The sequence below is a fragment of the Galeopterus variegatus genome, unplaced genomic scaffold, assembly GCF_000696425.1.
Source record: "Galeopterus variegatus unplaced genomic scaffold, G_variegatus-3.0.2 Scaffold3473, whole genome shotgun sequence".
NCBI lineage: Eukaryota > Metazoa > Chordata > Mammalia > Dermoptera > Cynocephalidae > Galeopterus > Galeopterus variegatus.
The window spans coordinates 71,182-92,727 of NW_007729584.1; the positions used below are offsets into that span (position 1 = coordinate 71,182).

Sequence of the window (21,546 nt, forward strand, 5' to 3'; positions counted from 1 at the left end):
GGTGGCCATGGAAAGGTCAGATCTCAAGTCACTGACTGCAGGAGGGTCTACAAGAGATGAGGAAGCAGACAGGACCCCAGGGTCCTGAGATGTGGAGCCAGGAGAGCTGGCTGGCCTGTTTGAGGAGGGGCAGTGGGTCAGGGTGGTGGGCCAGGGAAGGAGGAAGCTGGCCTGAGTCCCTGCAAAAGCTCTGTGAAGCTTTATGTCCAACAGAAATGGGCTCTGTGGTTGGAAAAGGTGGAGTCAAGGGGTTCCTCCCTGGGCCTGCTGGGTCAGTGGGGAACAGAGACACGTGGGGCTTGGAGGTAGACAAGTCTGGGTTTCACTTACTGTCTCTGTGTCTTGGGCCATTTACCCCAACTGTTTACTCATCTGTAAAATGGGGTTTCCTGTATCTACTCCTAGGCTCTTGTGAAGAGTAAATGAGCCAATGGAAACAGTGCTCTCCCTGGGGTCTCAGCTGCACTAGGCCCTCTGCAGTTGGCACTCAGTCCTGGCACCCCATGAGGCCCTGGTGAGGAGGCTGCTGCCTGGGGTCCTGCCTACAGAACCGGCCTGACTTGTGATTTCCGTTTCTGTTTTCACAGGAACTACCTCTTCAGACTCAGCCTTGCCAATGTCTCCCTCCTTCAGGTACATTTCCTTTTCTTCCCTTTCTATAATTTCCCATATTTGGGAGCTGGGGGGTGGGCAACACAATTAGCAAGATCCAGAATCCAACTCCTAGGATTGAAAACAAGAGCCTCTTCCTCTTTTCACTGGCCGAGGACTCAGATGGACTCTGGCTATCAGGGTAACTGCTGGGAAGATACACATGGAGGCACACACAGGGCTCTTTCAAGAACACCAGGCTGGGGTGACCAACTCTCCCTGTGTGCCTGGGACTGAGGGACTCCCCAGGATGCAGAACTTTTAGAGCTGAAACTGGGACAGTAATGGGAAAACTAGGATGGCTGGTCATTCTGAGTCCAAAGCATGAATCCACAGGAGGATCTCTGAATTTGGGCCTCAAGGGAAAGGTGTTCCTGGTTCCTTTCGTAGCTGGGCCTGAGTGATCCTGTTCTAACTCAGCATTTTCACTGAGCTGTGATTGATTTATTACCTGCTGCCAAGAAGGACTCCCCAAGCATAATTCCCTAAATGCTCTGAGAGGCATTTTAATGGGATCCTTGATCCAGAACATTTATCCCAGATTGAGAAACAGATGCCAAACCATCTCTGCAGAGGCTGAACATTCTAGAGAAAGGAGGGACAATTCTTCTTCAGTGAAGGGAGAGCCTCAATTCTCATGTCTAGGGGGCTTTGGGTATCTCAGTGATCAAGTGTGCATTGAGCAATTAACTGTTAACTGTGTGCCAGAATTGAGCTGGGGGTTGAGAGATATAAGAAAAGCAGTCTTAGACCTCCAGGAAAAGATGATGAGTGACATATATGACCTAATTAAAAGTTAGGAGTTAATCAAGCATAGAGTTTCACTGCCACAGTCAGTTAGGGAAGGGGAAACCTCTTTGGTGAGCTGGTGTGACTTTCTGGTCTCCTTGCCTTCTAGCCACACTTGGGTCCACACCCCCAGAAACCATTACAGCTCCTAGCTGGTCACCAGAGGGGAGGTGTAAGGGAGCAGGAAAGGTGTGCCCATTGGAAGGGTGAGGTCAGGAGGAACTAGCGCAAGTTGAAAGGAAATACCATTTATCTGTTTTTCTGTCCTTCTATATGTACTTTTACCAGCCAGCCTGCCCATCCATCCATCCACCCACCCACCCACCCACTAAACATTTATTGAATACCTGCTAAAGGCCAGGTCTATTCCTAGGCATAATATTAGACAATTTGAGTTACAAAGGTGAATCAGGCCAATCCCTTGTCTCAAGGAACATGCACATAAGAAATCACATATGATTCCTTTTCCTGGAGGGGGACCATGTGGCATGTTCCCGGGGCCTGGGCTGGAGCAAGGCAGGGGAAGTTCCCAGAGGCAGCTCAGTCACAGCAGCCAGTCCAGAGCCTAGTTTCCAAATGGCATCCACAGAAAGTGAAGTCAAGATGCTAAACCCAGTAGGTCAGGGCCTGGGGGAAACCAGTGCAGAGGAGGTTCAAAGTGGGTAGGAGGAAGTAGTTCCAGGGTCCTGCCCTGAGCGCCAGGCAACTGGCTTTTTATTTGGTTTCCATGGCCTGCAAATGAAAGTCTTCTGGGAGCCTAAAGTGGCTGATGGGAGGAAGGGAAATAGATGCACAGAAATAATAGCAGTGCTGTGGGAAGCATGCTGGGGAGGGGTGGCCTGGAGGCGTGAGGAACCTTTTGGGCTCAGCAGGGTTTGCAAAGGCTTCCCAGAGGAGCTGCCCTGGAGCTGGAGCTGGAAGGTTGTGTTTGCCAGGCGGCTGAGGAAAAAAACAGAGGTGTGAAATAGCATGCAGCACTGAGGGGCAGGGGCAGGGAGTGGGAGTGGGGTAAGGGTGGGAGATAACACTCTGGAAGAGCAAGAGGCCATGTTGCACGGAGTCTTCATTGCCAAGCTGAGGGATCCTTATTTTATTCTGAAGGTAATGGGGACCTTTAGAATGGCATGAGTGGATTTGGTGTTTAGATCACCTGGCCCAGTGCAGATAGGGTTAGTGAAGGAGCTAATGAGACAATTGCAATAGTCTAGGCGAGTGATGGGGAGAGCTGAAAGGAGGCAGTGGCAGTGGGGACAGAGAGAAGACAGAGGGAGGGGTCCTAAGGTGGCAGGATCACACAGAGTCACCGTGTCACACAACTGCAGGGAGCACTAGGCTCATTGTCCTCTGTATGAGGGTGACCTCTGGTGTTGGGGAAATTGGCAGCCCAGGAGGATTTAGTGATGTCGGGACCACAGTGGTGGCATCTAGGTGTCTGGCTTGCACAGCTAGGTACCATGAATGAGGTTGGAAATGGGGCCATCCTGACTCTAGGCCACTGTTCTCCCTCGGCTGTCCAATAGACCCAGCGGAGGAGCTTTAGAAAACACTGGTGCCTGGGTCCCACCCTCAGGAACTCTAACTTAATTGCTTAGGGGTACAGCCTGGGCACTGGGATTTTTAGAAGCTCAGCTAGATTTAGGAACCACTGCTCTAGGATGTCAGGAAGGCCTTTTGTGTAAATGCTGCCCAGCTGGTGTGGCCTCCCAGGTCTCCTTGACAGCTGGCCCAGGTTATAGGTCACATACCTTACCTTAGGACTATTGGGACTCTCCACTATTAGGACTCTCCACTCTCCACTTGAGGCCTGGGGTTTGGTTCATCCAGTTCAGTGTTAATCTGGTTTCAGCCATGGGCAGATATCTGTAGCCCCATAGCTGTGTTGGGGGCAGAGGCTCAGCTTCATGGGGATTCCCTAAAGGGCCCTGCAAACCAGAGCACTAAAAACCGATTTTACCACCTTCCCCAGGACGTCTCATAGGGGCCTGACCTCAAGAGTTCAGACCGAATTCTCCATGACAGAACTAAGGAAATAAATACATTTTACGTCCACATTCCCCCCTTAGGAGATACCGTCTGGCCACAAAGGGGAGAGAACAGGAGAGAGGTTGGGGCAGCCCATCCAGGGCCCCCTTTACGAGGCTGGCCGCAGACCTCAGCCTCTAGTCCTCAGTACCTGGTCCTCTGGTCTGTTGCCTGGCATGGTGAGAAAGCTCTGACTTTTGACTGTAAAAGCCTGGCTTCAGCAAGTGCCTGGCCATTGTCCTATCTGGGGGCTTTGGGTACCTGCTGATCAGCTTTCAGTCCTAAGCGTCTGCCATCACAAGTGGCTCACCAGCAACCTAGTGCTAAAGTGCCAAGTGCTGCACCACGTTGCTGACAGGGGAGGCAGGGCCAAGCCCAGCTTCCTTTATTCTCTACTTGGCCTGGGGATTCACGTGGGTTATAACACTCCATTACAGAGGCAACTGATCCTCCCACTAGGCCCCAGGGTATGATTTAAGCAAACTGAAAACTCAATGCTTTATTGATAGTTTAAATAATTAACATTCCTTAAAAAAAAAATCTGAATGTAAACAGTTTATGCAAACCAGTATCCATTAAAGGGACTTCTAAGTACCTAACCCCTATTAAACAATTTATGTAAACTACTGTTCCTTAAGGAAAACTGAAATACCCAGCTCCTTCCCAATTCTCCAAGTACTGAAGGAAGGGGAGGTGCAGCTAGGAGAGCAGATGGGGCAGTGGGTGGGGTGGGGGGTGGGGGAGTGGGAAGAGGTAGGGGGAGAGGGAAAGTAGGGGAAATCAAATCAGCCCACTTACGATGGTTATTTATCAGTGCAACTTAATACACTGATCTTGGGAAAGAAAAGGAGGTGAGTGATTAACAGTGTTAGGGGGCTGCTGAGAGGACCAGCATGATGAGCTATCCTGGACTTGGCAACTAGGAGCTCATGAGTGAATTTTGCCAGAGGAGAGCCAGGGGGTGACGTGGCTGGAGGCCTAATTGCAACGGATTTATGATCTTGGGTTGCCAGATGTCCCACAAGCGCAGAAATTTGGACTCTTCGGCACACATGCATCAGGAGGCATAATGGGGCTTTGTTGGGGCCTGAACAGACACCGAGGGTGATTCCTGAGCCATCTTCCAGCTTATTATCCCCGCATCCTCCAAGCTTGAATCTGGCAGCCCCAAAGTGGTTTGAAATTTAAACTCCTTCAGGTGGTGGACTCAATGCTCAGAAGATGTGTTTATACTCAGCCATCATCCCTGGCTCCCAAGTGATGAGGGGAGTTGCTGAGTCCACAAGGAGATGATCCATGTCTCTGAGTGTCTCATCTGCTCTCTGCCATAGCACAAAAAACCACGCAGCTACTCTATTACTAGAGATCACCATCCTGGAATTTCTGGGACAGTCCTAGTTTAAAGCATTCTGTGTGCCAGACTGATCTTACATGTCTATCTCCACTCCTCACAAACTCCACTGAAAAGAGTTAGAAATTGTAAAAGGCACACACCCATAATGACACAGAACGGAAAAGGAGATGTCAGTGGAGAAGAGAGTACATGCATTCCAGGGAGATGGAAAGTGGATGGAGCGATCCCAGATGGCTTAGAGTGGGATGTGGCCAGAAAGCAAGCCAACTACCCAGAAGGGCTCAGAAGTTGGGGTGTTGGGGATTGTGGAATGTGAGGAGGAGGTAAAAGGCTGAAAACGGAGGATTGATAGAAATTCTCCAAACTGAGAGGTTGGAACCCAGGTCTCCTATCCCATCCTGCACAGCAATCCCTTCTTCTACTTTCTCCCTCTCCCCAACAAAGGGGACTGAGAACCTTTCTCCAGTTACCCAGCTGGAGAGGCTCCATATTTAGGGACCCGAGGAAAGGTGAAAGGCACTGATGGGGTGCAGGGCTAGAACAAAGAGCTCAAGTGAAAGTCTGCTAAACCCCCCCACCACCTTATTCTGAGGTTGGAGATTAGAGGAGGCCTCCAGAGACCAGACTTCTAGAATATGAAAGAGAGGATCACCCAGTGAAAAAGGCACCTTACCCAGCACCCTAAGAGAAGCCCAGCAGTCCATGCAAGCCCTACCCATGGAATTTCCAATGAGTACTTTACTTTTAAAGCAAACAAACAAACAAATACAATATTTTATCATGTAAAATTTCATACACATACAAAAGTAGGCAATAGTACAATAACCTAGTGTTCTCAGTAGCAGCTTAAAAGCATAAACAGTTATCAGTGCGTGGTCAGTCTTGTTTCTTCCATATCCTTCACTTCCCTGTCCTGAATCATTTTGAAGCAAATCTCAGACATATCATGCCATCCATAAATATTTCAATATACATTTCTAAATGAGGAGGAGTCTTTTTTTTAAGCAACTTAAAATTGATAATAATTTCACATCACTCAATATCCAGTTAATGCTTGTTTCTCTAATCATCTTACAACATTTTAAAATAATTTTGGTTGTTTGAATCAGGATCCAAATATGTTGCAATTTGTGGATATGTCTAAGTCTCTTAAGTAATGTTTCCTCTCTTTCTCTCTTTGTGCATTTTATTTATTGAAGAAGTCTAGTCATTTGTCAGAGTTTCCCACTGTCTGGATTTTGCTGCCAAGTGGTGTAACTTAAGATGTTCCTCTATTCCCTGTGTCACCTGTAAACTGATAGATCTAAAGACTTCATTCAATTTAGATTCTGGCTAGATTACATGTAGGTATTATGTACCTCCTTTAGGAGGTATATAGTGTCTGATTTTCTCTCTTTTTTGATATTAGCAACCATTGATGATCATTTCCTAGATCCTTTAGCTCTTTAGGTGTTACAGAGTATTACCTGGACTACATATACAAAAATAAACTTCTTCTGATAAATGATTTGACTACCCAGTGATACAGTCTTATAGGAAAGGCAAGATAATGTTTGATACTCTGTCTTTATTTACTAGTTTTCAATTAGTGAGCTGGTTTGCTAGACTCTTTCAATGGTGGTCAATTAATTTTAGTCTTTTATTATTATCATTACAGACGTATAGATTTATACATTGTCGATGTGTTTCAATCCATTGCAGTTATCTTTCATGACTGTCCCACCTTTCACCAGTGGGAGCCTCTCTTCAAGTTGGCTCCGGGGTCCTGCTGACCCTCCCCTAGTCGTCTTTGGTGGCATCCTTGCTATCTGATGGGACAAGATATTCCAGGCTCACCTTCTGCATTTGCTGCCCCAGACCTGGGATCAGCCATTTTTCCAAGAAGCCCTGATTCTTTTTAGTGGGAAGTGGTTGGTGGTTTATTTTTAAATATGAACAAATAGCCAAAAATCACCAGATATTTGAGGAAAACCTCTAAAGTGCAAGAGAAGGCCAAAACAAATAAGCAAACAAAATGAAGGAAGCTGTGAGAAACGGACACAATTTGAAAAAAATACAAAGAACCATTTTTTAGAATTAATTGTAAAAAATGAATTAGTATCTTCTGAAATATAAAAAGCATTGTTTATAAAACAATAAATTAAAAATATGGAAAATGGGCTGGCTGATTGGCTCAGTTGGTGAGAATGTGGTCTTATAATACCAGGGTCAAGGGTTCTGATCCCTGTACCAGCCAGCTGCCAAAAAATAATAATAATAAAATAATAAAATAAAAATATAAAAGTTAAAAATGCGATTGGGAAAAAAATCGAGTTGAAGGATTAGAAGATAAAGTTGAAGAAAAATCTACCAGAAATTAGAAAAACAAAAAACAAGAAAAAAATCGAGTTGAAGGATTAGAAGATAAAGTTGAAGAAAAATCTACCAGAAATTAGAACAACAAAAAACAAGAAATGAAAACTAAGAGAGAAATATCAGAAAACTAGAGGATCCATGCACAAGGGCCAACAGTGGATTGGATTAATGAGTTCCAAAAAAGAGAACAGAGAAAAAGGTAAGGAAGAAAGGATGGAATAACATAAGAAAATTTTCCAGAACAGAGGATGTCTTCACATTGAAAAGGTTGACTGAGTTCCCAAAAGAGACCCCTACTAAGGCACAGCACTGTCAAGTTCAGGTCACTGTTATTAAAGAGAAGATCCTAAAAGTTCCAGAGCCTAAAGAAAAAAGGAGGGGAAAAAGGTCACTGCACAGGATGGGGAATAAGAATTGCAGCAGATTGCTCAGTAGCAATGCTGGAATCTAGAAGACAATAGACAAATAAATGCCTTTAAAATTCTGAGCAAAAATTGTGCACGGCCTAGAGTCCTGTATCAAAACTATCGATCAAGTATGAAGAGAGAATAAATCAGACACGCAAGAATTTTTAAAAATTGATCTACCATGTTCCTTTTCTTAGGAAGATACTGGAGATGTGTTCTACAAAATAAGCAAGTAAATCAAGAAAGAGGGAAACATGGGATTCAGAAAGCAAGAGAGGAGAGAAGGTAAGTCCCAGATTAATAACCAAGCAGAAGGCTTCAGGAGCAACCAGTCCCCTGGCACAGGAGGATGGAGGCTGGGGGACAAGGAAGGGGATGGGAACTAATAGATTACCTGGATCATTTGTGCGTGCAGGTAGAAAATGATATTGAGAGGGATTCATTCGTAAGACCTGTTGGACATTTGGGAAAAATTAGTGTTAGGTACATGCAATAGCAAATGAAGAAAATCAAGACAATTATTCAGTCTGGGAAAAACAAAAAGTTGCTCAAGAAAGGAGACCTCATCAGAATATGAATATTTCATTGTTTCTCACATGTACATGGTTTCACATTTTAGTGAGTCTGAAACTGGGATGTGTCTTTCAGTCAAAGGCATGTTACAGTCACTCTTGGCCAGACCGTATCCTGATACACTTGTCATTGCCTGTGCAGGCCTGAACTTGGTCATTATTTCTGGTGTTCTGACCAGACAACAGCAACCCACAATCCATTTTAGGATCATATGAAGAAGGAATATGAGTCCTGATTTGTCAGAAAACCTTCTGTGGACACCTCTAGTAAGATCAAGAAAGTGCCAGCATCCACACGTGCAGAACGGGGTCTGTGCAGAACGGGGTCAATGGCTTGGAAGAAAATCCTGAAGACCAGAGTGGAATGTTCTTTAAGAACGGCTGTGTCACTGACACCCTGGGTGGTTCAAAGAATGATTCTCTAAGAACACCAAACATTAACAACAACAAACCAGCACTGTCAACTCTGAGTAGAAAAGTGATTCAGAAGAGGTGAACTCCGAATTCAAAGAAGGCTTAAGGATAATTACCCAATTGATTTTGCTTATTTTATTTGTAGGCACAAGATTGATATTTGATAAAAAAAATGTCTAAAAAAGAGCATTTTCAATAAGTTTACATTAAAAGCTTAAGTAATTAGAGGTTTGATTGGCAACATTTTCTTTCTTAGTGGTTCAGATTACAAACCACGGGTGTCTTACCTTCAGTGAAGTCTGGAGTACCCATTGGTAGCAGTGAACAATTTTTATGTATTTACAATAATGTAAATGCTGATGTTGGTTTTAATTAAAAATATGAAATAGTTAGGATGAGAAGGGAGGAAATGGATGTGTGCTTTAGTATAGGAAAGGATAGGAATGGGTAAGTGGGAAAAACCTTCACCTTCATAACAGGAAGTCAAAAGATGAAGTCTCGGACTGATACATATTTTTGAGAAATTGGATTTAAAAAACACAGAAACCACTAAAAGAGTTGAAAGTGGTTGTCCTTGGGAAAAGGGGTTGGGTGTGGGAGGAGTGGCTTGCTGGGGTTTTTATTGATTTTTTTTTTCCATATTATTTAACTGTTTAAATTCTGTGCATCATTACTTTGATAAAAAAATTAATTAAAAATAAATAAAATGACTCAAAAAGCCTGTTCTCTGCTGTTATCTTTATAAATGTACATATTCCTTCCAAGCCATATGGTCTAACTTTTGATAGGAGAAATCTGTTTACTGGGAGAGGCTGCAGGATGTAGCAGAAAGAGATTAGCTCTGGTGTCAGTTGTCAGGGTGTGCATCTCGGGTTTGTTGCTTACTAGCTGCGTGACCTTGGGCAAATTGCTCAGCCTCCCTGGGCTTTAGCTTCCTCCCTGTAGAATGAGCACACAGCTCTGCATTTGGCTGCTGTTGTGAGGATGAGAGGAGAGAGTGTCCCAAGCCCTAGGCGTAGTGCCTGTCATGTTGTTGAGCTCATTGTAGCTGTAACTCCTTTTTATTGTACCCATGTGCCCCCACCCAGTGGGATTCCCACACCCTTAGGAACAAGGGTGACCCCTTCAACATGCCTCTGTGCTCAGGGACCTCAAGGCCCCAGTGAGGACCTTTTGCCCTTTCAGTACCCCCGCGGCCGCCCGCTGCCCAGAGCTTTTGGCCTAGACATCTTCAGCGTTTATGGGTCGTTGCCCTTTTCTGCCCCCTTTATGTCCCTCTGTTCTCTCTTATCAGGCTCAGCCTGGGAGCTGATGGGTCCTGAGTATGACAAGGCTTGTTTCTGTCTAGATGAACCCCTAGGCTCTGTGGCCAGACGCCAGGGGTCACTTGCCTTTCTCCAAGGCCTGGGAGAGGCATAGGCCTGAGCCCTGGACCTGGCATGGTGGGATGAACCCAGTCTGCTCTCAGGCCTGAGGGGAGGCCTGACCAGACTCATCACCCAGCTCCTGAATCCAGGGTCTGCAGAAGGCAGCCTCCCTCCGCATCACAGAACAACCATCTCCAGGTTAGGTCTCTGAGCCTAGAAAGCAGAGAACGGCCCTCCTGTTCCCTCTCTGTGACCCCAGCTTCCCCTCCCAGACCTTGGAGCTCTGCAGGCAGTGACTTCATGGCAAGAAGCAGCCTCGTTAGGAATTAGAAGCTGGTGGGTGTCCCCCCGCCCAGTTTGGATGGGAAAGCTGCTTGCTCAGGGCTCCCTCTCCCAGGACAGGTAGGCAATTCATGTTTATACATGTGACCCAGAAACACATAATGAGCCACACCAGGGCTGTTGACATTGCCTAGACTTTGAAGGGTATCCTCCCTTCAGCTGCTATTCAGGGAGAGCAGAGACAGAATAGATGAAGAGGAAAGGGGGATCCTGGGTGGGAACAGCCCTCTCCTATTGCCATGGGCATGTGAGGACATGGTACTGTGCTCCAGGTCCCTGAGTGAAAGTTGCATCCCAAACATGTTACCCCACGACAGAGTGATGCTACAAGAAGGAAACAAGAAGGGAGGTGCAGGCGATGGAGGGGTGGGGAGGACAGCAATCAGGAAAGGGGAAGTCCTAGGCCCTTAAGACAGTGGAATAAAGAGGAAAAACAAACAGCCTTTGGAATCAGGAATGTGGGTTCTAATCCTTGCTCTACCACATACACTTGACCTTAAGCAAGTCACTCAGAACCTCAGTTTCCTCATCTGTTAAGGAGAAAAAACAAAACAAAACACTATGCAGGGTCGTTGTGGGAAAATGAAATCTCCTGTATAAAAGGTCTGCAAAATCTAGCCTTTCCTCCCTCCCTGCCTCTCGCTCAGTTGGGGGACATCTGGCACATAATAGAGGCACATTTCCTCTCTCGCACTCAGGGCCTGAGGTGGATTGAAGGTCCTTCTTGGCCACTTCCAGCTCCTTGGCTGACCTTGGGCAGGAAGGATGGGGACAGAGCATATGGAAGCTGTTACTCCAGGCTGTCGCTGACCCAAGCAGGCGGGAGGGTGTTGGGCTGATGGCCGTCCACTCATTAAAGGCCTCTGGGTAAGAGGATCTGGCGGTCCATCCAGGTCCACAAGGATGTGGTGAGAGGACCCTCACCCTGCAGGCGGTCCCTGAGCCTTTCACAGCTTCCTGTCCACTGCAGACATGGGCTGCTGCCTGCTCAGGTGGTGAGTGACAATGAATGGCACAGCCTGTGATGTCTGTGTGTTCCTCCCACAGGCCACAGAGTGGGCCTCCAATGAGGACACACGCCGCTCGTGCCAAAGCAAAGGGAAGACTGAGGTACGTGGCCTTAGTGGTCCCAGGGGGCCAGTGTGGAGCTGGCAGGAGACTTGTGGTTGCAGGGATGGAGGGACACAGTGTGAGGTCTTGTGCTTGGGAGGCCTGGCTCAATACGCCAGGGCTGCTTGTGCAGGTGACACTGCAGCCCTGTGGCTAGTCAGTCCTGAGCACCTGAGTGGACAGTGACGCAGAGAGATGGCTGGGTAGGAGGGGAGTGGGGTGGATGTGGGGTAGAGGGGAACACTGTGGGAGAGGACACCCAGCACACCTTTGATTACCCAGCAGAGCTGTGCCCCTGTTCCCTTCCTTCCTACCTTAGGAGGAGTGTCAGAACTACGTGCGCGTCCTGATCGTCACTGGCCGGAAGGTGTTCATGTGCGGGACCAACGCCTTTTCCCCAGTGTGCTCCAGCAGACAGGTGGGGTGGCTCAGGGTGCGACAGGCTTCTGGAGGGCACCGAGGGAGGGTTCTTCACCCAGGCACCCAGCCTTGGAGGGGGGTTGCCAAATTTAGCAAAAAAACAAACCCAAAGCCAAAACAAAGGAAAGGATACCCAGTTAGATTTGGATTTCACATAAACAACAAATGGTATTTTAGCAAAACTATGTCCTGTGCAGTATTTGAGACAAACTTTTTCTAAAAAATTATTTGTTTGTCATCTAAAATTCAATTTTAACTGGGCCTCCTGTATTTTATTGATCAGCCTTACCTTGGAGGGTCCTGACTAGGGGGCAGGGGCCAGAGGCAGGTGCAGCTCCTGGCAGGACGTGGCCCTCCACATGGCTGCGCCCTCAGAGGTACTATGGGGTGGGCAGTGAGGAGGATGCTGGAGGAGCCCAGAGGCCCAGGAGAAAACAAAGCTCTGGGATGGAAAGAAAAGGCAGCCCTAGGGCCTCAATGAAAAGCATCCCCTTCTCCCGATTGTCCCCAGGTGGGGAACCTCAACCGGACTATCGAGAAGATCAATGGTGTGGCCCGCTGTCCCTATGACCCGCGCCACAACTCCACAGCCGTCATCTCCTCCCAGGGGGAGCTCTATGCCGCCACAGTCATCGACTTCTCGGGTCGGGATCCTGCCATCTACCGCAGCCTGGGCAGCGGACCACCACTCCGCACTGCCCAGTATAACTCCAAGTGGCTCAATGGTAAGGAGACTGGGGCTCCCCTGGTCCTGATCCCGCCAGCCCATCCTGACTGCCCATCCATCCGTTCTCCTTCCTGCCTAACCTCTGCCAGGGCTCACACTTGCTTCATCAAGGAAGAGGCCCAGAGTAGGGCAGATGTTGGCCCAAAGACCACAGCGTTTTGGAGATGGACCCCAGCTGAAATCACAGATGTCCTGAGGACCAGAACAGATGGAGGGTGGGCTGTTAAGGGAGAGAGTGAGTTTGGAATTGATTTCAAAAAACGGTTGTGGGAAAGAAGCAATTACAGGGAGGTTGGTGTGAGTTTCCTGCCCCATGGGATTGAATCCCTGCTTCTCCACTGACTAGCTGTGTGGCCTTGAGTGAGTACTTAACCTCTCTGTGCCACAGTGTTCTCATCTGTAATATGGAGATAACCAAAGGACTTGGTTCAAAGGCTGTTAGGAGGATCAAATGCATTAGTCTATACAAAATACTTATGATAGTGTCTGGTACCCAGTGTGTGCTCAGCAATACATGTTAACCACTATAGCTGCACTTTGTATTGGCGGTGGGAACAGGGTTAGTTAGACCCCCAGGGCACTAAGCTGACAGACGTGAGGGGTGTCAGGATGCCTTGGCTTGAAGTAGCCAAGTCCTCCTGACTCTGCCCCCTAATTCCCTGCCGGCCTGACCCACCCTTTTCCTCTTCTGCCCCCAGAGCCAAACTTTGTGGCAGCCTATGACATTGGGCTGTTCGCATACTTCTTCCTGCGGGAGAACGCAGTGGAGCATGACTGTGGGCGCACCGTGTACTCTCGGGTGGCCCGCGTGTGCAAGAACGATGTGGGGGGCCGATTCCTGCTGGAGGACACGTGGACGACGTTCATGAAGGCCCGGCTCAACTGCTCCCGCCCGGGCGAGGTCCCCTTCTACTACAACGAGCTGCAGAGTGCCTTCCATCTGCCTGAGCAGGACCTCATCTACGGAGTCTTCACCACCAATGTGTGAGTCCCTGCCTGCTGTCACCCCTTTCCTGTGACGTCAGGAACCTGCTCCAGCCTGCCTTTGCTGCCTGGTGGGTGGGCTTGACAGGTTCCTCTCTGATCCCTTGTTTCTTCATCGACAAAATGGGGATTGCTGTGCCTCCGCACCGGTCGTCTGGGGATTTTGTGCCTCACTGCCTCCGGAGTGGTAAGCATGTGTTCTGGGTTGCTGGGAAGGGCAGACCTAGGCCAGAGGTGGAAAAAGCCAAAGGAGCTGCATTATGGCTCCACGAAGGAAGAACTTGCTGGTGATGAAAGTGAGAAAGCCTGCTGTGGTGAGGGGATGGCAGCCCTGGGAGAGTTCAGCAGCAGCCCAGAGGGAGGCTCAGCAGAGATCTCTCAGGCCCCCTCCAAGCTCAGGACTCTGTGATTCTGCTAAATCTAACAGAAGAGTCTTCTGGCAATTCTGCTATCCCATCTAGACTGCACTGTAAAACACAGTCTGGGAAACAGAGCCCTTTTGTTTCCTAGGTGTGAGGAAGGTTAGCCCTCATGGAGATCATGAGACCCTTCTTCCACCACCTCCTTCTGTGTAGAGGCTAACCCACTCAGGGGACTTTCCTGTAGACCATGATGGGTGAGCATCAGAGACCAAGGAAAGTGTTTGCTGTACAAGATGCTACATACAGTGCCCTTTGTATGCAAGGACATCAGACACCTCAGAGCCATAGAGTGGGGTTTGCTTTCCTTGGACACCAGGTAGCAGACACTGAATGAGGCCCAGGCCAGCTATAGGAGGGACAGTCTGAGGGGATGGACAGGGATGACAGTAAGGCTGGGAAGCAGGAGCAGAGAGGCCAGCCAAGCCAGCAGGCAGACATGCCGTACAGCCCACACAGGCCATGAGCTGCAAGCTGGCTGGCCAGGATGTAGTGTGCCCAGCCCTCAGCACCAGAGGTGGGCGGCCATGAGCAGAGGGCAGGAGTAACTGGAGAGGCATCAAGAGAAATGGCATCAATGTGGATTGGTCATAGTTTATTTATTGAGCACCTTCTCTATGCCAGGTGCTTGTCCTGGTGGGGGTGGAGCACCGGCCAACAAAAGCAAACATGGCTGTGTCCTTAAGGAGCTTACACTCTAGAGAGGGTGATGGACATTAAACAACCAGCTTTAACGGTGATAAAAGGCAGTGTGCAAGAAAGCTCTAAGTGTTTGGAGGGGTGGTGACCAGGGAAGGCTTCCTGTAGGAAGTGACTTCTACAGGATGTGTGGAAGTTAACTAGGGGAGAAGAGCATTTCAGCCCTAGGGAACAACACATGCAAAGCTTTAGGGTGGGAAGAAATGTTTCAGGAACTGAGCAGAGACCAGTGTGGCAGGAGCTTCAAGGGTGAGGAGGAAAAAGGAGAGGAGGCTGGAGGGGTAGGGCAGGGAGGATTGTGTCCCGAAGGGCCCTGTAGACTGCTTTAAGGTTTTGATCTTTATCCTCAGAGCAAGGAGAAGTTATTGGAGGGTTTCAGGCAGGCCAGCAACCAGCTCAGGTGTGCATTTTGAAACGCTCACTCTGGCTGCTGTGTGGAGAATGGATTAGGAGACTGGACAGGCTACAGGGAGACACCAGGAGGACAGTGCAGCATCCAGGGGGAGTGGAGGGGACTGAGAGCAGGTAGAGGTGGAGAGAAATGGACACATTCGGGAGTGGAACTAAATATGAAGAATGGAATTGGAAAGATTTAGTATGGGTGGTACTGTCTGTGAGAACTGTTCACATCAGACTCGTGGAAATGTGATTCTGTGATTGAAAGGGTCTTAGAGGTCGTCTGGCTCAGGGTGTTGCAGGCTACAGCATGAATCAGTAGTTTATTAACCAGATTTTTAAATAAATAAATTGGAATAGAATAGAATAAAAATTCCAGAGTAAAACATAGTAAAGGTAAGTATTGTTTCATGAAACTTCATTACAGATTGTGTGTTATACTGAGCTGTAATGTAAAATACATTTTTTACTGTTTGCCATGGACTAAAATGTTTGAAAAACACTGACTCCTCCCATCAGATAAGGGAAAGGGAGAAGTAGCACAGAAGGGTCCACCAGGGCTTCTTGTCAGTGGGTCTTTCCCAGAGTGTTAGGACCACATCTCCTTGTCTGTGCCACCCCCATGGTGCAGAATGGACGTGACAGCAGCTGTGGGTTTTAAGCAGAGGGTGCCAAGGCTTTCAGGGAGGGCAGCATCCTGCCATCTCTTGCCTTTCAGAAACAGCATTGCCGCCTCTGCTGTCTGCGCCTTCAACCTCAGTGCCATCTCCCAGGCTTTCAGTGGCCCATTTCGCTACCAAGAGAACCCCAGGGCTGCCTGGCTCCCCATCGCCAATCCCATCCCCAATTTCCAGGTATACCTTCTCCTCTGCTTCTCTCTCTTCACACACTGCCTTCCTCCAGACTACCAGCCATAAGCCAGTTCCCAACCGCTTAGCACAAACACCAGACCTGTCCCTGCTGGTCTGCACCCATCTCTGAGGCCTGGGCTGGTTCCCTAAAAGGGTGGTAACCCTCTGAGACTGTGAGTGAGAAGAGCAGAGTGGTGCGAGGCACAGCAAGGAAGCATGCTCTGAGCCATCTCTAAATGTGACCCAACACCTGCATGGGGCAGGGAGGTGGGACCTCAGCTCTATGCAGTGTAGGGGACCAAGAGAGTACCACACAAGCTGTCTGGCCAGTATTTGGGGATTTTTGCTGGAGCTTACTCTCAGTGTGTCCAGCGTGGGTACTAATGCCTGTAGGATCTCTGAGTGCTGGGAGTGTGGTCAGGGGCCAGCCATGGGTGGTGGGAGCATGCTCTGAGTGGTCAGGTCCTGGCCATGGGAGCATGTGATGGAGAAGGGGAAAGATCAAGGGGGCAGAGGAGGCTGCTGATGGTTGACTTTCATGTCCTTCCAACTTCCTGCCCAGGAGGCGGTGTGCAGCTGGGAAAGACTTCAGGCTTTGCAGTCTGACAATCCTGGCCCAGATCTAGCATGTCTCTGTGTGCCCTTGTGTCACCCTAACTCCTGAATCTCTTTTTCCTTATCTGGAATTAGGGGTTATACCATGACAGATGATAATGGCTCATAGATATGTGCAAAGGTTGATATGCCTGGAATGTAGTAGTTGCTCTATAAAAAGTGGTCTGCCTTCCAGCTCCTGTGGGGGAGGGTAAATCACAGGACACTTGTCTACACTCAAAAATGACCCATTTTTAGATAGTCCAGCGATATGCCTGGAATGTAGTAGTTGCTCTATAAAAAGTGGTCTGCCTTCCAGCTCCTGTGGGGTAGGGTAAATCACAGGACACTTGTCTACACTCAAAAATGACCCATTTTTAGATAGTCCAGACCTCTTTGCTCTCCTTCCTTCTCTTCCCCAGCCCTCGCAGGTCCCTCCTCTCCCATCTTCCCAGCCTGGTTTCCTCTTATTTCTTAAAGAAGAGGCATCCCTCCCTGGAAAGGGTACAGGGGACCCAGTAGGGATATTGGGGGTGGAGGACGTTGGGGAATCAGCATCTGCCCACCTGGGTTCCAAAGAAGGAGGCGGGTAGGGGGTCGCGGCAGCCCCGGCGGCCGGGCACGCGTGACCTGGCTCCCTCTGGCAGTGCGGCACCCTGCCCGAGACGGGCCCCAACGAGAACCTGACGGAGCGCAGCCTGCAGGACGCGCAGCGCCTGTTCCTGATGAGCGAGGCCGTGCAGCCGGTGACGCCCGAGCCCTGTGTCACCCAGGACAGCGTGCGCTTCTCTCACCTCGTGGTGGACCTTGTGCAGGCCAAGGACACGCTCTACCACGTGCTCTACATCGGCACGGGTGAGCAGGCCAGGCCCGACCCGGCAGCGGGTGCGGGAGGGGAGGTGGCGGAGGGGCGGGGGCGGGGCCGCGAGGTTCCGGGGCCTTCAAGGCCACCCTCGTCTGGCCCCTCAGAGTCGGGCACCATCCTGAAGGCACTGTCCACGGCGTGCCGCAGCCTTCGCGGCTGCTACCTGGAGGAGCTGCACGTGCTGCCGCCCGGGCGCCGCGAGCCCCTGCGCAGCCTGCGCATCCTGCACAGCGCCCGCGCGCTCTTCGTGGGGCTGAGCGACGGCGTCCTGCGCCTGCCGCTGGAGCGCTGCGCCGCGCACCGCAGCCGCGGGTAAGCCACCTGGGGTCGCATCCCTGCCCAGTCCCCAGTTGTGTGCCTTTGGACAAGTCACGTCACCTCTCTGACCGCGGTCTCCTCACAAGGTATCTTGCAGGGTTTTGGTGGAGGTTAGTTGGGATAATCTGCATAAAGCACTTATCACTGCCTGGGGGAGTATGTGGTTAGCAAACTTTGATGGCTGTTGTTATCGCTGTTGTCAACCCCATAGGGCCTGTCAGCCATCTCTAGCCTCTTGATTTAGCCTCAGTCCCTTCAGATTAGAGGTCTTTATCTTGGAAACCACAGCACTTACTGCCTAGATGTGGGGGCAGGTGGGAGATGAGGCTTTGAGTCAGCTCCGGATTTTTGCTCCTCTTCCTTTCTTCCTCAGAAGGGGCGGGGAGGGCTGGTGGAGGTGGGGCTTCCCACTGCTTCTGAGATCCGTTCTCCATACCAGAGCTTCAAGTGGCTTCACAAATATGGCCATAATCACACCGTATTTAAGGGCGGAAGCCAAAGCCCATTCCAAAGCCAAATGGAAATGTATTGCAGACTCCTGCCACTCCCCTAGGCTCCTCCAGGCTGCATCACCTCATTTGTATGATAATACAAAGCTGGCAGAGCCACAGCCACGCGGGCTTCTGTGGCCTTTGCAACAGAAAGTCCTCCTGGCTGTGCCATCTGTTCTCAAGATTTGGGAGACAAATGGTATCTGTGATGCCAAGGGTTGTTCTTCAGTCCCAGTGGGTGTCCTGGGAGCTGCTGGGCAGTGGAGGGGGCTGGATGGTCATGGTGTGGCAGCTGCGGAGGGGGTGGGCAGCCACTCAAGTGCCGTGCTCCGGGCACTTGGCAGGGCTGTTGGTGTGAAGGAGGCAAGGTGAAGCAGGTCTGAATCACTGACTCCCCCCAGAGCTCTAGACGTCTGGCTGGGGAGAGAAACCTCGGCCTATGTCAGACATGTGGGGAGAGACAGTGGGGCGTAGTGGATTCCTGCAGCAGAATTAGACACACTTGGACTTGCAGCTCAGCTCCATCATCTACTAGCTGCGTGATCTTGAGCAAGTTACTTACGGGGGGAAACTTGATGGAGTAAATGATGTTTAATTTAGGCAACCATTGCAATTCATATTCATGAAGTGTCTAGTCCAGTGAATCTTATGTGGTAGCTAGTATCTTTATTCCTTTTCTATCTCCATAAACGCATTTAGGAGTAGTCCCCAGCCTCCTGCGATCTTTGGAGTTTCACAGTCTGCAACACTGAATACAGACAGCACCGCTTGGCAATGAATCATGAGCTACCTGCTAACAGCATTTCCCCCATTTCTTGTGTTATTATTCACATACACCCTGTTCTCCAAGAGGCTGACCCAGTGCCCCAGTATTTTTTACACTCCACCAAGTAGCCCTGTTCAGCCCTAGGCACAGAGTGGCCTTCTACAAATGTCAATCCTTCAGTTGACTATTTGGCTTGAGAAGAGTTTGGTGCAGGAGAGGCATGGGGAATGGGGCTGGAAGGTGGGTTGAGGCCAGCTGAGAATCCCAAGGGAGGATTTTGACTTGAATCCCATGGCTGTGCACTCTGAAGTGGTTGTGGAGCAGTGGAGTGGAGTCACAGAGAGCATGGAAAGACGTTTTACAAAGATCAACCAGACAGTGGTGAGCAGCATTGTTGTGGGGCAGATGGTGTCTGGGGTGAGCTAGTGTGGCTCTAAACCAGATATAGAGTAGCAGGGTCCACAGTAGAACGAGAGGAAGGACAGGTGCAGGGACATTTCTCCACTCACACGGTGCTGCGGAGGGCGTGGGGAGTGCCCATTACATTCCTACTCTGAAGCAAGGTGGAAAGAAGTCAGTTTGGAGTCTGATGCTTTCATCCCATTTGGTTTCCTGAGTTTGGGATAGGAGCCCGTGATGTGTACAGTGAAAACCGTGCCATAAAGCTGGAGGTGGATCCAAAAAATAGAAAATGCAAGGTCACTTTATTGCAAAGTTAATAAAATGACCAGAGCAAGTACTTGCAGCCACCAAGCTGTGTACTCCAGTATATACTCAGCTGCCAATCACAGTATATCAGAATCTCTGCTAGCATGGGGTGTGTTGTCACAGGGTTTTTCTGTGTCCTGGGATAGACATTTCATGTTTGTTCCCTCATTCCTTCCAAAGCTGGCAGGAGGATGAGGTGGGTAAGCAGAGGCCTCTTCAGGCCCCCTCCTCTGCCCAAGATCAAGGGGCTTATCTCCAGCCGTCTCCTTTCACTCAGGCAGATCTCAGCCCCATGGGGCTTGACCAAGACCCTGGCATGGCCAGAGTGAGACCAGGGCTCACACAAGGAGGAACCAAGGGAACAAACTGCTACTGGCTCTATAAAGTGGTGTTTTGTGCAGGAACTGCCCCTTCCTCCTTCCAGCATGCCCCCCAAGGGCAGGGTCCTCTATCCCAGCTCACTCACAGAGACCTACTCCCAGCCACTTGCTCACATGCTCCCAGAGCGCCTTTCCACCCTGGACAGCTTCCATTGTGACTATTGCTACTTGGTGCTGGAATCCTCCTGCTTACGACTTCCACTATCTATCTGTCCTCTGAGCCCGTGGAATGAACCTGTTCCCTTTTGTAATGGCTGCTTGAGACACTGCAGTAAAAAAGACATGGTGATATATTATTGGTCTTATGGCTCCTTTTTTGAAAAGAGCTCTAAACTGCTACCCATTTCTATAGTCAGAGACACACTTCAGTTCTCTTCTGCTTGGAGTTTTCATTTTCTTGAGTGTTCCTTGCTCCTTAAGCTTTGAAGTGGCCTTTGTCCAAAAGCAGTGAATGTGGACCCACCTGAGCCAGGGAAGCAGTTACCCCTTTAGTTAGTTATTCACAAGAAGAGAGCTCAGCACTGCCCTGGGGGAGTCTCCAAGGCCCCCTTGGGCTGCAAGGGGCAGAGGCAGGGGCAGGGAAGGCATGCCCATAAAGAATCTGGTGTCCTCTTTCTTCTCTGGGACTTAATTGAGACCAGGAAAGGCTGAGAGGCTGAGTGGGGCTGGGAGGGGGGAGGCTGGGGCCAGCATCTATTCTGCGTTTTTCTTCCCTCATGTCCTATTCTGTCAGCAGGGAAGGCATGCCCATAAAGAATCTGGTGTCCTCTTTCTTCTCTGGGACTTAATTGAGAGCAGGAAAGGCTGAGAGGCTGAGTGGGGCTGGGAGGGGGGAGGCTGGGGCCAGCATCTATTTTGCGTTTTTCTTCCCTCATGTCCTATTCTGTCGTGAAGATGAAGACAAGGTCCTTCATCTCTTGGCTTGAGAGCCCTGACAAAAGTGGCCCTGGAACAGCAGTTTTCAACCACGGCTATTCATTGGAACTACCTGGGGAGTGTTTAAAAGATTCCAGTGCCTGGGTCTATTCCAGTCCAAAAGGCCAAGATATAGGCGGGCTTTTTGTTTCATTTACCTAAGCATTTTAAAAGATGCTGAGGAGATTCTGGTCTGCAGTCAAGACTGGGAACTACTGCTCTAGAACAGTTAGGACCTAGATGAAAGAAGTAGCATGAGGCAAGTTGCATTCTTCAAGAATCTTCTGCTTTTGTCTTGTATAAGCAGATTCAAATTTTCTGCTTTCGTCCATTTTCTGTGCTAGCAGACATTTGTTTTTGATGGATAAAATCTTATTTATTATTATTATTAATCACCAGTCATGGCTAATTCCTTCCCCCCACCCTGCCCCCGTAAATGTATGTTGCTTATAAAGTGCCACATCAGCTGCCTTTAGAGTTTGATACCCCTCTCTGAGGGTCGAGGGAAATACACTCGGCGTGAGCTCTACTGGGTTCTGATTGGTTGAGTTTGCTAGCAGCCTTCTCAAATGCCAGTCGGTGAGCAGCATCTGAGAACCACAGGTGGCTGGGACTACTTGTTCACATGTA

At 49.4% G+C, this 21,546-nt stretch overlaps 1 protein-coding gene across 1 annotated transcript in view; it reads left to right on the forward strand.

The window, feature by feature from the left end:
- Positions 1–21,546, forward strand: part of SEMA5B (sema domain, seven thrombospondin repeats (type 1 and type 1-like), transmembrane domain (TM) and short cytoplasmic domain, (semaphorin) 5B) — a 51,193-nt gene that overhangs the window by 20,328 nt on the left and 9,319 nt on the right. Inside the window, exons 5-12 of the mRNA XM_008585159.1 lie at positions 588–633; positions 11,321–11,383; positions 11,703–11,801; positions 12,315–12,528; positions 13,229–13,514; positions 15,747–15,882; positions 17,121–17,328; positions 17,443–17,650. Coding sequence (XP_008583381.1) covers positions 588–633; positions 11,321–11,383; positions 11,703–11,801; positions 12,315–12,528; positions 13,229–13,514; positions 15,747–15,882; positions 17,121–17,328; positions 17,443–17,650 — 1,260 coding nt within the window. The remainder of the gene's footprint in view (positions 1–587; positions 634–11,320; positions 11,384–11,702; positions 11,802–12,314; positions 12,529–13,228; positions 13,515–15,746; positions 15,883–17,120; positions 17,329–17,442; positions 17,651–21,546) is intronic.